This window comes from Mytilus trossulus, chromosome 8 (genome assembly GCF_036588685.1).
Source record: "Mytilus trossulus isolate FHL-02 chromosome 8, PNRI_Mtr1.1.1.hap1, whole genome shotgun sequence".
Taxonomy (NCBI): Eukaryota; Metazoa; Mollusca; class Bivalvia; order Mytilida; family Mytilidae; genus Mytilus; species Mytilus trossulus.
Window position 1 is genome coordinate 16,355,995 of NC_086380.1, and position 13,210 is coordinate 16,369,204.

A 13,210-nucleotide genomic window follows, 5' to 3' on the forward strand; every position below is an offset into this window, starting at 1 on the left:
TGAAAGTTAGAGGTTTTGGCTGATGTCAAAACTCAGGACATCTCTTTTTTAAAGAATTACCAAAATTTTCTAAAACTGTGATTTTTTATCATAAAGCTTATATTAAGATATGGTTGAAGTTTTATTAATTCTGTTTATATTTCTTCTTGTTACATTTTCTTACAGGTCACATCTTGTTGATAGAGTTAAAAAGCAGAACATGATATTTTTGTGTTAGAGTTAAAAAGTGTATACTAATAAAATTAACGGTACCAATTTTCTTGCACCAGATGCGCATTTCGACAGTACATGTCTCTTCAGTGATGCTCGTGGCCAAAATATTTGAAATCCAAAGCTTATATAAAATATGAAGAGCTATAATCCAAAAGGTCCAAAAAGTATAGCCAAATCCATCAAAGGAATCAGAGCTTTGCATGAGGGAGATACATTCCTTGATTTATAATAATTTCTAAATAGTTGATCTATTTACAGTACAGTTAACTGTTTTAATATTTTAAATAAAATTGATATGAATGTTTCTTTTCAGACATTTTGTGTTCAGCAACAGTACCTATCCTTATTGGTATGGCTCGTGCAATTGGAAGATCCTCTGATGACGAAACCAACTTGATTTCCAAATTATTTCCACCAGAAAACATTGTCAAAGCCCCTACATCAGTACAAGATGAAGTTCCTAAAGAAAAGACATTTAGTAGCTTTAGACCTATCCTGCCTCGTACTTTATCTTCTCATGTCCTCAATCTGGACTCTTCTGGTCCATCAAGTCCCACAATGCATCAGAGTTTTGAAGCTTTATGTTCAAGGTCAAGAGAAAGGTCACCTACCCCTATGTTGCCACAGAAACAAGAGAAAAAAGAAAACACTGTTGATGACACTGTTCATTATTTCAACAAAATAGGATCAAATTTTACAAAAACAAAGCCGTGGGGATTTGAAGTTTTACCTGAACATCCAGAGGAGGAACATTTAAAGTTTTCCAGTGGTCATGTACAAAGACTTGTAGCTATTGTAAGTGTGTTACATGACAAAAATAAATGCCAAATGTTATGCATCTTCTACAATGCTTATAACCATGATTACCATTAAATACAAATCAAGTTCTATTTTTGGTGGCTTCACATTTCCTGTCCGCAAGTTATGCCGCTTTATAACATTATATGCAAGTGTGGCAACATCTATGTCTAAGGACACATTCTCCATTTATTTTAATCATGCATATATATATATATATCCTATTAATCTTTGACTACGGTATTTATTCAGTCATTTTATATATCCTATTAAAATGGTAATGCTTTAGATGTGAATAATGAAAACATCAAGGCTTGAAAACTCAATTAGAAGATCACTATTGTTTTAAAAGTGACATTTCATCTTATCTTTTTCAGACAAAGCATATTCTGACAAAGGATATTTTAGCTCGTCTTGACTCACTATTAACAGATTTGTTTGCAGAATATTCGGTAAGTATAATATTTTAATATTTTAGATTATTGTGATCCTCCGGGAATGTGAATTCATTTTCTTATAACAAAAATATTGAAGATATATTGTGATGGTGAAAGCTGTTTAAGTATTTTCCTTTTTTTTATACAAAAGCCTTAGAGATACCAAATTAATTTTTATACGACCGCAAAATTTGAAAAAATTTTCGTCGTATATTGCTATCATACTGGCGTCGTCGTCGTCGTCGTCGTCGTCGTCGTCGTCGTCCGAATACTTTTAGTTTTCGCACTCTAACTTTAGTAAAAGTGAATAGAAATCTATGAAATTTTAACACAAGGTTTATGACCACAAAAGGAAGGTTGGTATTGATTTTGGGAGTTTTGGTCCCAACATTTTAGGAATTAGGGGCCAAAAAGGGCCCAAATAAGCATTTTCTTGGTTTTCGCACTATAACTTTAGTTTAAGCAAATAGAAATCTATGAAATTTTGACATAAGGTTTATGACCACAAAAGAAAGGTTGGGATTGATTTTGGGAGTTTTGGTTTCAACAGTTTAGGAATTAGGGGCCAAAAAAGGGCCCAAATAAGCATTTTTCTTTGTTTTTGCACCATAACGTTAGTATAAGTAAATAGAAATCTATGAAATTTAAACACAAGGTTTATGACCATAAAAGGAAGGTTGATATTGATTTTGGGAGATTTGGTCCCAACAGTTTAGAAATAAGGGGCCCAAAGGGTCCAAAATTAAACTTTGTTTGATTTCATCAAAATTGAATAATTGGGGTTCTTTGATATGCTGAATCTAACTGTGTATGTAAATTTTTAACTTTTGGTCCCGTTTTCAAATTGGTTTACATTTAGGTCCAAAGGGTCCAAAATTAAACTTAGTTTGATTTTGACAAAAAATGAATCTGTTGGGTTCTTTGATATGCTGAATCTAAAAATGTACTTAGATTCTTGATTATTGGCCCCGTTTTCAAGTTGGTCCAAATCGGGGTCCAAAATTAAACTTTGTTTGATTTCATCAAAAATTGAATATATGGGGTTCTTTGATAGGCCAAATCTAACTGTGTATGTAGATTCTTCATTTTTGGTCCTGTTTTCAAATTGGTCTACATTAAAGTCCAAAGGGTCCAAAATTAAACTTAGTTTGATTTTAACAAAAATTGAAATCTTGGGGTTCTTTGATATGCTGAATCCAAACATGTTCTTAGATTTTTGATTATGGGCCCAGTTTTCAAGTTGGTCCAAATCAGGATCTAAAATTATTATATTAAGTATTGTGCAATAGCAAGTCTTTTCAATTGCACAGTATTGCGCAATGGCAAGAAATATCTAATTGCACAATATTGTGAAATAGCAATTTTTTTTTTAATTAGAGTTATCTTTCTTTGTCCAGAATAGTTTGCAAGAAATATCTAATTTCACAATATTGTGCAATAGCAAGAATTTTTTTTAATTGTAGTTATCTTTCTTTGTCCAGAATCAACAAGAAATATCTAATTTCACAATATTGTGCAATAGCAAGAATTTTTTTTAATTGGAGTTATCTTTCTTTGTCCAGAATCAACAAGAAATATCTAATTTCACAATATTGTGCAATAGCAAGAATATTTTTTAATTGGAGTTATCTTTCTTTGTCCAGAATCAACTTAAATCTTTGTTATATATACAATAAAAATGTATATTCACTTTTTACTACCAACAGATAAATAAAAATAATCTTTACCATTCAGTGATAACAAGCAGTTTTTTTTTACATCTTAATATATTATGATGTATTTAAATGAGTAGTTATTGTTGCAAACTCCATTAGAAATTTTAATTGAGATTAGTTTTGGAATAAGGGAAAGGGGGATGTGATTAAAAAAATTGGGTTCAATTTTTCTCATTTGAAATTTCATAAATAAAAAGAAAATTTCTTCAAACATTTTTTTTGAGAGGATTAATATTCAACAGCATAGTGAATTGCTCTAAGAGAAAACAAAAAATTTAAGTTCATTAGAACACATTCATTCTGTGTCAGAAACCTATGCTGTGTCAACTATTTAATCACAATCCAAATTTAAGGCTGAATCCAGCTTGAATGTTGTGTCCATACTTGCCCCAACTGTTCAGGGTTCAACCTCTGCGGTCGTATAAAGCTACGCCCTGCGGAGCATCTGGTTTTATATACTTGAAATAGATTACTGGTAAATGAAATTTTATTAAAATCACATGAAAATTGTAAAAGATATTTTCTGATTTGAATTAAAAATGGTTTACATACACAATCGTCCTATTTCACAGCCTGACAATGGTTACAGTTGGTTTCCCTATAAATCATTCAGTGAGAGTGTTACCTTGGTGATGGTTACCATGTTGAGAGATGTTTTAGAGCAGGAAACAGGTAAGTTACTATGGTTATAGTTTAAGTTATAACTCATTCAGTAAGACTGTTGCCATGGTGATGGTTACCATGTTGAGAGATGTTTTAGAGCAGGAAACAGGTTAGTTACTATGGTTATAGTTTAAGTTATAACTCATTCAGTAAGACTGTTGCCATGCTGTTTATTTAAGAATTGAATGCATCATTTTGTAACTTCATTGGGGTGTAAAAGCGTAGACCGAAGTACATTTTGTATGAAGCGCCGTCAACGCTTTTACAACCCTATAAAGTTACAAAAAGAAGCGTTCAATACTTATAATTACATTTTTTAGCTATGATCATGAAAAGGCGAATTTTATAATTGTTTCATTTAATTTACCTGTGCACTTTATTACTTTATTATGGGACCACGTGTTTTCATGAATAAAAAGTTTTATTGAGTATTAAATGCAATTGCATAAGGAATAATATGTGATGTGCAGTTAGCCAATCAGAATAACTTATTAAAATGAAACATACATCTATTAAATGTAATTATTACCTGTTGAGAGATGTTTTAGACTAGAAAACTCGTAAAATAATGTTTTTTTCCTGATTTTTAAAAATATTGCAGTTCTATGGACACATGCTAAAAAGCCCTTTTCATCCTTGATATGCTAATTATTTTATCTTCAAAAATGTGTTTAACGTCTTCACATATTTAATAAACATTACTTTTAAAAGACAGAAAGATAGCTTATCAAATTTGTCAAGAGAAAGCAATGACTTGCTGTGAATAGCTCTTGGTTAAATTAACATAAGAGAGCCCTGGTGTAGTGGTTAGTGCATTGGACTACTAACACAAAGGTTCCTGGTTCGATTTCAGTTCGGGATGTAAATTTCAGGAACTCAATTTTAGGCTCTCCCTTGACACCATTTGGGAGTATGGTCTTGAGGAAACGATGATAGTCCTTCGGAAGGGGACGATAAATGACTGACCCGTGTTAAAAGAGAGCTTATCTCTTGCACGTTAAAGACACCCTTGTAGATTTCGAAAAAGAGTAGGCTAATGCTGCTACAAGGCAGCACTCGCACCCGCAAAGTGGAAAGGGATTAATATAAGTTGCAAAACTTGTTTCCCAATCCACTATAAATAAATATGTTTAAACTGAACTAAACTAAAACTAAATTAACAATGAGACACATTTATTCATTTCTCCTGCGATCTGCAATCTTTGATGGAGTAAATGTGTATTTAAAATAGCTCATTTTGTTGTCTTAAATGAGAATTTTTAGGACAATAGATATTTATGCTCGGTATCTTCTAAATGTATGTTCAGGAGAAGAAATGTAGTTTACTTGTAAAAAAAAATAAAACCGTGTTTACAATTTCAGATTTGCCTGTCAGTTTAACAACGGAAGTACAAGACTTTGTGAAAGATTTATATAGTGGTGGACAAATAGAGATGACCAAGAAACACTATAGTCATAGAGAGTTAGATAAAGAATTCAATCCATATGAACTAACAATATCTAGTTCTGCAGCTTGTGTGGATATATTGTTCTGGGCTGTCAGAGGGGAATCAGGTATTTACATGTGTGGATATATTGTTCTGGGCTGTCAGAGGGGAATCAGGTATTAACATACTGTAAAGATAATACTGTGAATTCATTATTATTCGTTGGATACCAATTTTTGTGGATTTCGTGGGTACAGGTAAACAACAAAATTAAATGTTCAACGAATAACAAATTTTCCATTGAATGGTATGCGGACTTCGGCAAAACTACGAAATTAAACATCCACGAAGATGTAAGTTTTCCTTAATCCACGAAAATTGGTACCCATGAAAATATATATAGAAAAAAATCATGAAAATATCCCCTTGGGTGAATTTGATTTTTGAAGTAAGAACTTAGAAGATAAATACTAGAAAAATTCACAATCATAACATCCCATACATGTTTGACTTTTTGAAATTCAACATTTGTTTTCTGTAAAAAATAAAGCAATTTCGAGGTATGTCGGCATTGAATGAAAGGAAATTTGGGTAAAGTCAAGGATATTGCAAATCTGCAATCCAACTATGAAAATAGGAAACTCTGTGTATACATCAGCATTGATCAATGAGACAGAAACCCGGTGACAAAAATCTATAATTTCCTTTTCAGAATCTTAAGGGTCATGGGTAAACATTGTTTGTACCCCAAAATAAAAATAATGTCATGTCATTGGTTGAATTTCCATTGTTGTTGACATTTCTAACCAATCACTACGTTTGGTACACACTTTTGAAAATATTACCCAGAATGCATTAGATTCTGAAACAGCGAATTAGGTTCAGGGTTTATATAAGTCACTTATATTTTGTGATTATATTTCATTACTCAACAACTTCCTGTTTACCAAACACTTGTATCATCAATGCATCAACTTTGTACTTGTTTTTGACTTTATTAATATTTTGATATGAGCGTCACTGATGATACCTATGTAGACGAAAACGTGTGTCTGACATACTAAAGTATAATCCTGGTACCTTTGGTAACTATTAATCAGAACGATAGTTGTATGTGTGAGTGTATGCAAGTGGGAGAGAAAGGCTTTTTATTTTTACTTTATGTGATTACATGCTTGTTATGAGCCCTATGATTAGGAAATAAAATATCTTTATCTTATTGTATCATTTACACATGATGACCAAGTTGAAAATTTTCGTCACACTTCTCTCAGGACCTACAATACAATGATTTCTGAAATTTGGTTTCAGGGTTTATATAAAACAGGTATACTGTGTGATGTGTTTTCAGATTCATCACTCCTGTAAACCGAAATATTTGGGTGGGGGATCATCAGTGAGCAGTAGCTCACCTTTTCAATTGCTTTAAACCTTAATTTGAATGAAAGATATCAACAAAAACGTAAACTTTGTCAGAGGAAGCAACACTGATATATTATATATTATATCATTTATTGAAAAGCTGTGAGATCAGACATGACTTTTGATGCAAGACACCCATCAAAATTCTAATTATTGTATGAGCTATAAAAATGACAACCTGAACTGTAATATTAGACCCTTTTTATTTTTTAAAGAATTCTGCAAACATGATTCATTTGTTTTTGTGGAAACTTCCTTTGGTTGGTTGAGGAAAACTTTTTATGATTTCATGGTTTTGCAAATGTCCGTAGAAAATTTGTAATTTGCGTGAAAATTTAAATACATGGTATGTATACCTGTACCAATGAAACCCACATAAATCGGTTTCAAATGATTATGAATCCACTGTGGAATGTTCAATAGTTTTTTAATTTAATCATTTGTTTTAAATATCAGAGGCAGAAAATCTATGTATAAAACTAACAGAGAAGATCAGTACCAACACAGATAGGAAGTTCCTGCTAGCTCATACGCCATTACTACTTGTAGCTTTAGAGGTATGTGAAATATATAGTACTAAAACAATACTGGTGAAAAAGTTACATTCATCAGTGCAAACAGCTTTGATTGTTTAAGTTGTATATTACTTAGATGATTGACCTTGGTTGTGTGCATAAATCACTTTTAACTGATGATAGATGTATTTTCTGGCTTACTCAACCAATAAAAAATTACTGCCACAAAAAAGCATAATAGAATTTAAAGTGGCATTAAATCACCAATGAATCAATCAATATGTTCAGAAGGTTTCAAAACTTTTTACTGCTGCATTTGCAAAAAAAAACCCAAATAGAAAAATAAATCAAAGTTTGTAAGAGGAAACTCTATTTATGGTTGGATCCCTTTTATAGGGAAGAAAAATTAAATGTAAAAACACAAAGCTTACCACCAACAAAATATAATGGTTACCTTTATTGAAACTTTTATTTGACTTTTATTTTGTTATATATATTACAGGCACTAGGGAAGCTAGCTGTGAAGTTTCCCGTTTTGGCATCTAGTATGTGTACATCTTTACGAGAATTTCTGGTAACACCGTCACCAATACTCAGTAAACTGAACAAATATGCCACATCTCATGGTCGTAGCAGTATTAAAATCACTGTTACAGATAGCACCAACTCACCATTATCTGGAAAGAACAAACCTTCCAATAAATTACTCAAGTCATTAGAAAACTTACGGGACTGTGCAATTATGAATATCTGCAAGTAAGTGTTGGACATTTTGAAGTATTTTTGTAAGTAAATAAACAACAGGTGAAAAAGAAAGGATAATTGTATGAAGTTTAAAGAAAAAATCTACAGTAACTACATGAAGAAGACTGGCAATGACCTAAAAATATAAACATCTTCAGCAATTAAGTCTTATTCAGATATGAGTAACTTATTTATTTATGTGTTGTACACTATAACCTGTGTACATATGTATGTGTGTGCCAAGGCTTTGTGTTGAAGGTTGTATTTTGGCCTATAATGTTTTTTTTTACTTTTATAAATTGTGACTTTGATGGAGAGTTGTCTCATTGACACTCATACCACATCTTCTTATATCTATGTAAAGCTGTTGCAATTGAAGTTGATTCCCATCTGTTATTGTAATAGTTTGCAAACATTTATTAATGGGATTGGACAAAAGAAGCAAATTAATAATTATGATTTCAGGAAATGCTGGAAAAAAATATGCTATCAAAATTTAAAATGCTAGGTTTTTTTTTGCCTAACCTACATGTATCCCATTTCTATTTCCCAATAACAAAAACATTGCAAATCTTTCTGATTTGACAGTTGAAGGATATGCGACAAAATCCCAAATTTATTAAATAATAACTAACACTAAAGATCTCTTTATAAAATAATTTGTGTAAACTCTCTCTTTATGGAAAGACCAATGGCCTTTCTATAGATTTTGTTTTAAATTACAGATGTTTGAAAGCTGGACTTAAACAGGACCCCGAATGTGTGCAGGCATTCCTAGCATCAGTATCTAACAGGCTGTATAGAGCTGAACTGTCAGACAGGTATTTAAACAATATACAATTTTGTGTTGTGTCATATTGTCTAATGTTATTGGGGTAGTCACTTGAACTAGTGAAGGGCATTAGTATTTTCAGACATTTGAAACATTTCTAAATCTAGTTCTTTTTTGGAAGTTTTAAATTTTCTGAGGAATCTTTTCTTCAATAGGATTTGATTATACAATATAAAAAAGAAGATATGGTATGATTGCCAATGAGACAACTAGCCACAAGAGACCAAAATGACACAGACATTAACAACTACAGGTCACCGTACAGCCTTCAACAATGAGTAAAGCCCATTTTATTTATGTAAATGCACATCACAAATATCCCCTCACATAAATTTACTTTTAAATTATAAAAGGATGTTCGCTGCTCAGTTTTAAAATAAATAACTTTTCATAAAACTAGTATTTATTGATAGGGAATAAATTGAGGAATCAAAAAAGCAGAAAAAATAAAGGGGTCAATGTGCTTGTTTTCGAGATATTAGCGTTTGGAATTTTGGCGGGAAAATGTTCTCTCTTGAATTTTCATAGCTTTATCATTGACCAGTTAAAATTCTCAAATACTATTAAAAAATAAATAAAATTTTATAAGACTTTTACAAATGACTTATAATTATACATGTAAAAAAATTATAAAAAGAAAAATGGGGGTTCATGGGGAAATTTTTTTAATGCATTCAAATGGATAAAACCAGAGGATTCCGAACATCTGACAAAAAAACCCCAAACATAACAAGCAGACATCCTTAACCATATGTTGACGGACTATATTGTTTAATTTGCAGTACTCAAATTACAAGTGAGACATTTCCCTATGTTTATTAAATTTTCCACTTTATATATAATATATAGGCTATTTGTTGGGTAAGATAATAGCTTGATACACTGTCAGAATAAAACAAGAGGCTTTTCCCCACATTTTATGTTCCTGCCACCTACATACAAAGCTGCAACAAACCTTTTACAAAACACTTCCTGTTATTTATATTCAACAAACTCCCACATTACAAGCTATCTGTAAACAGTGTTCAGGTAGGAAAATATAGCATGGAGTATACTAGAAAATTATATCAACAGAAATTTGAATATGCTCTTCATAGATGGATATAATACGGTAAATTGTTACTCTTTCTGTCTGGTCAGCATTAAAGGGTTCCACAGTAAGAAAAAATCTTGTTGTTCATGTTCATTTATGAACACTTTGTTTATTGTTTGAACATTTTCACATATTGAATTTTTTTTTTAATTTGTTTATACTTTACTAGATATAGATTTTATGTCATTTTGACATTTTTATATATATATGTTGTCTCGCAAATTAAATGTCTAGTCAATTATCTTTCTTGTTACAGAATATGTAGGTAATAATTTATTTGATAATGTCCTATGATATATGGAGTTCAAAGTGCCATAAAAGCTTGCTTTTCAGAATATGTAGGTAATAATTTATATAATGAATGTCTTATAAAATATGGAGTAAAAAGTGCATAAAAAGCTTGCTTAGTTGTCCTGGGAAATTAAAATATAGTTTTCTGTGTAATGGTAAAAAGTGGCAGGTTGAACTTTAGAAATGCCCCACACCATTGAAATTTCCTGTATGGTGACTAATAATGGGAGATGTATAATGGAAGTGTGACAGTTCTCAGAACATTGTTATACTTTTTTAATGGTATCACATTTATTTTAAAAAACCTTTATAAACATTAATTACAAAAAAAGCAGTCAATCACTTCATAAAAAAGTCTTATGAAGAAAAACCACTTGAATGTCATGAACATTTAAGTATAACTTAAAATAAAAGATGTTTCAAGAAAAGAGCACCTGCTTCCTCTAAATAAATGTCAGCTTCTTTAATAAACATTGACAAAACTCACAGTTGATGCATATGTGAGGAATTTCTTTAAACTTTTGCAAACTATGATAAAAATAATAATTTTAAATGATAAAAGTCTAGGAAAAAAATCACAAATTTCTATGATTGATTTAAAACAACCAGATTTTTGATTTGTAGTCCATTTTTACAATTCTCCGTGATAATTTACTTGCCATCAGATAAGACTCTTGAAGAAGTCTGTTAAAAGAATTTAACTTGCTACACATTATTTATGAAATATCTTATTGACTTTGTGGCTTTATAAATTAAATAATTTAAACAAAGAAGTTTATAAAATTGTAAAAAAAGACAGACCAATTTGACCTAAATTATTAACAGATCTTAAAGGTGTTGATTGCATGCATGTGATTGGTTCGAAGCTTTGCATGATTTGACCTTAATAACATGTATAATTACTTAGTAGGAAGAATGGAAAGTCACCAGAAGAAAGGTGGAACCAGTTGAAGCTTGTCATGAAATTTATCCGTCCCACATCGCAAGACTTTCAACCCAGCGATGTCGAGAGGCAAATCTCATTTGATATTCATGACTAATTGCTTTATCTTAACACAAGCTTTCATAAATAACATATCACTTGTAGCATTTTAGTTGTTTTGGTACACAGTAGTGTTGCAGAATTTGCTGAGCTGTTGCCAGTATATCACCATTTTATGTCTATTTTCACTGTTTCTTTCACACTTTTAATGAGATTGATTTTCAGGCTCTGTTCTTTTTTGCAATCTCACAGAATTGTTCTTAATTTTTTAACATGTTAGTGTTTTTAAAAATACAGTAAAGAGAGATTTTTTTATTTAACCAAAAGAAGGGAAAAAAATTGCAAAACAAAATAAGATAGTGAATATTTAATGCAACATCATGTTGAAAGCTTTTTCGTTTGAACTTAAGTCTTCAGTAACTCTTTCTTTAAAATAAAATGTAGCACTATTTTTTTGGTTTAATTGAACAGAGTATTTTTTTCTGATCTAAAATAGTTCTCCTACCTTAGATTTTCCATTACTTTAATTTTTTACAAAATGTGAACAGAATGTTATAGTAAAAGTTATCTTGTATCAGTTGTAAATCAATCATTTCTAGTAGCATCATATATACACTATAACTTAACAACCATATATATTTTATATTTAGACCTGAAAATCATTACTCAATGTCAATTTTCTGATGCATTTATAGGTGATATTTTATCTTTATTGCTTTTGCTTGAACCTTGCTTTGCCTTCATATCCTTTTTATTATTTTTATTATTTATTTGAGTTTGCTGATGTGTTAACATTATTTTCATTGAATGTTGTATAATATTATTTTGGAATGAGTTTTCATTAATATATTTTCAGTTTTTCATTAACAGTGTGAATATTTAATACTGTTTAGATGGAATTAATTGTGAAGTTTATCCCTATCTTTTCTCAACCTTGCAAAGTTCAATTCTTTGTATGATTCTTTTCCCCTTAATTTTCAGAAAAAAAATTCGATTATTTTTTAATAACAAGTTTCATTAATTCAGGAAAAATTGTACTTCCATGGATACTTGATTTATTGATCTTGTATCCATTCACAACCATGTAGAATGGGAAGGGGATGTTAAATCTGATTTTTCTTTCTGCAAGTTTCAAAATCTTGGCACAGCTTTTTACTAGTTTTTTTTTAGGTAACCTGTTACAAGGCAGAACTTCTGACTTCTCTAAACAAGTCTTTAGCCTGTCTAGTTGCAGCCAAAATTGTCTGCCTATCTGCCTGTTCAAACTACTTTTCAATCATTTCTTACTGATTTATTGTGTATTTTATTATAGTCCTAATGTAATATTTGTCAATTGACTCTGATATTACAATCAATCAGCCAATCGACGAATTTCCTCCTGATTTCTAAAATGTTCATACAGAAACTATTATAATTGAGCATACATACATTTTAATTTAACATTAAATAAAAAAAACTACTGGTATCTTATTCATAACCATCTAAGCAGTATATTTTGTGTCCCTTTTAAGTTTCTTAATTATTAATCACACCTCTTACATGTAATCATTTTGTAATACCAGAAACTTTTTTATTTTATATTTTTAAAACATATATGCATGATTTTTAAGAATGTTTTCTTTTCTTAAGCTTTTTTATGACAATAGTGCAATTTTAAGTTTAAGCTTTACGATAGTCAATAATACTGGAATGATGTTTTGCAAGCTTTACCATCTTTAAGATCTTTCTTTATACTGACAAATAATTACTTCTTTTTATAGTAAAAAAACAAAAACAAACAATTATTAACAATGAAATTTAAAAAAACATTTTGTAATCTATAGGGAATCAAACCTGATATCTACCAACACGATTCTAACATTAGGACACATCGCTGTGGCGCTGAAGGACACGCCAAAGACATCAGATTCTGTGATGCAAATATTTCAGCAGAGATTTTGTTCTCCACCATCTTCATTAGATAAACTAATTGTGGATCAGATGGGTTGTATGATAATGGCAGGCTGTGTGAGTATTCTTTGAAGGCAATTTAGCTATTTTGAAAAAGGAGGTTTCCCAACCCAGGATTAGAAAAAAAT

General features: G+C 30.6%; 1 protein-coding gene across 1 annotated transcript in view; it reads left to right on the forward strand.

The window, feature by feature from the left end:
* LOC134680619 (phosphatidylinositol 4-kinase alpha-like) overlaps positions 1-13,210 on the forward strand; it is a 70,306-nt gene that overhangs the window by 11,654 nt on the left and 45,442 nt on the right. Inside the window, exons 7-15 of the mRNA XM_063539731.1 lie at positions 527-1,008; positions 1,389-1,463; positions 3,736-3,835; positions 5,189-5,380; positions 7,132-7,232; positions 7,693-7,946; positions 8,660-8,755; positions 11,061-11,162; positions 12,956-13,139. Of these exons, the coding sequence (XP_063395801.1) occupies positions 527-1,008; positions 1,389-1,463; positions 3,736-3,835; positions 5,189-5,380; positions 7,132-7,232; positions 7,693-7,946; positions 8,660-8,755; positions 11,061-11,162; positions 12,956-13,139 (1,586 nt within the window). The remainder of the gene's footprint in view (positions 1-526; positions 1,009-1,388; positions 1,464-3,735; positions 3,836-5,188; positions 5,381-7,131; positions 7,233-7,692; positions 7,947-8,659; positions 8,756-11,060; positions 11,163-12,955; positions 13,140-13,210) is intronic.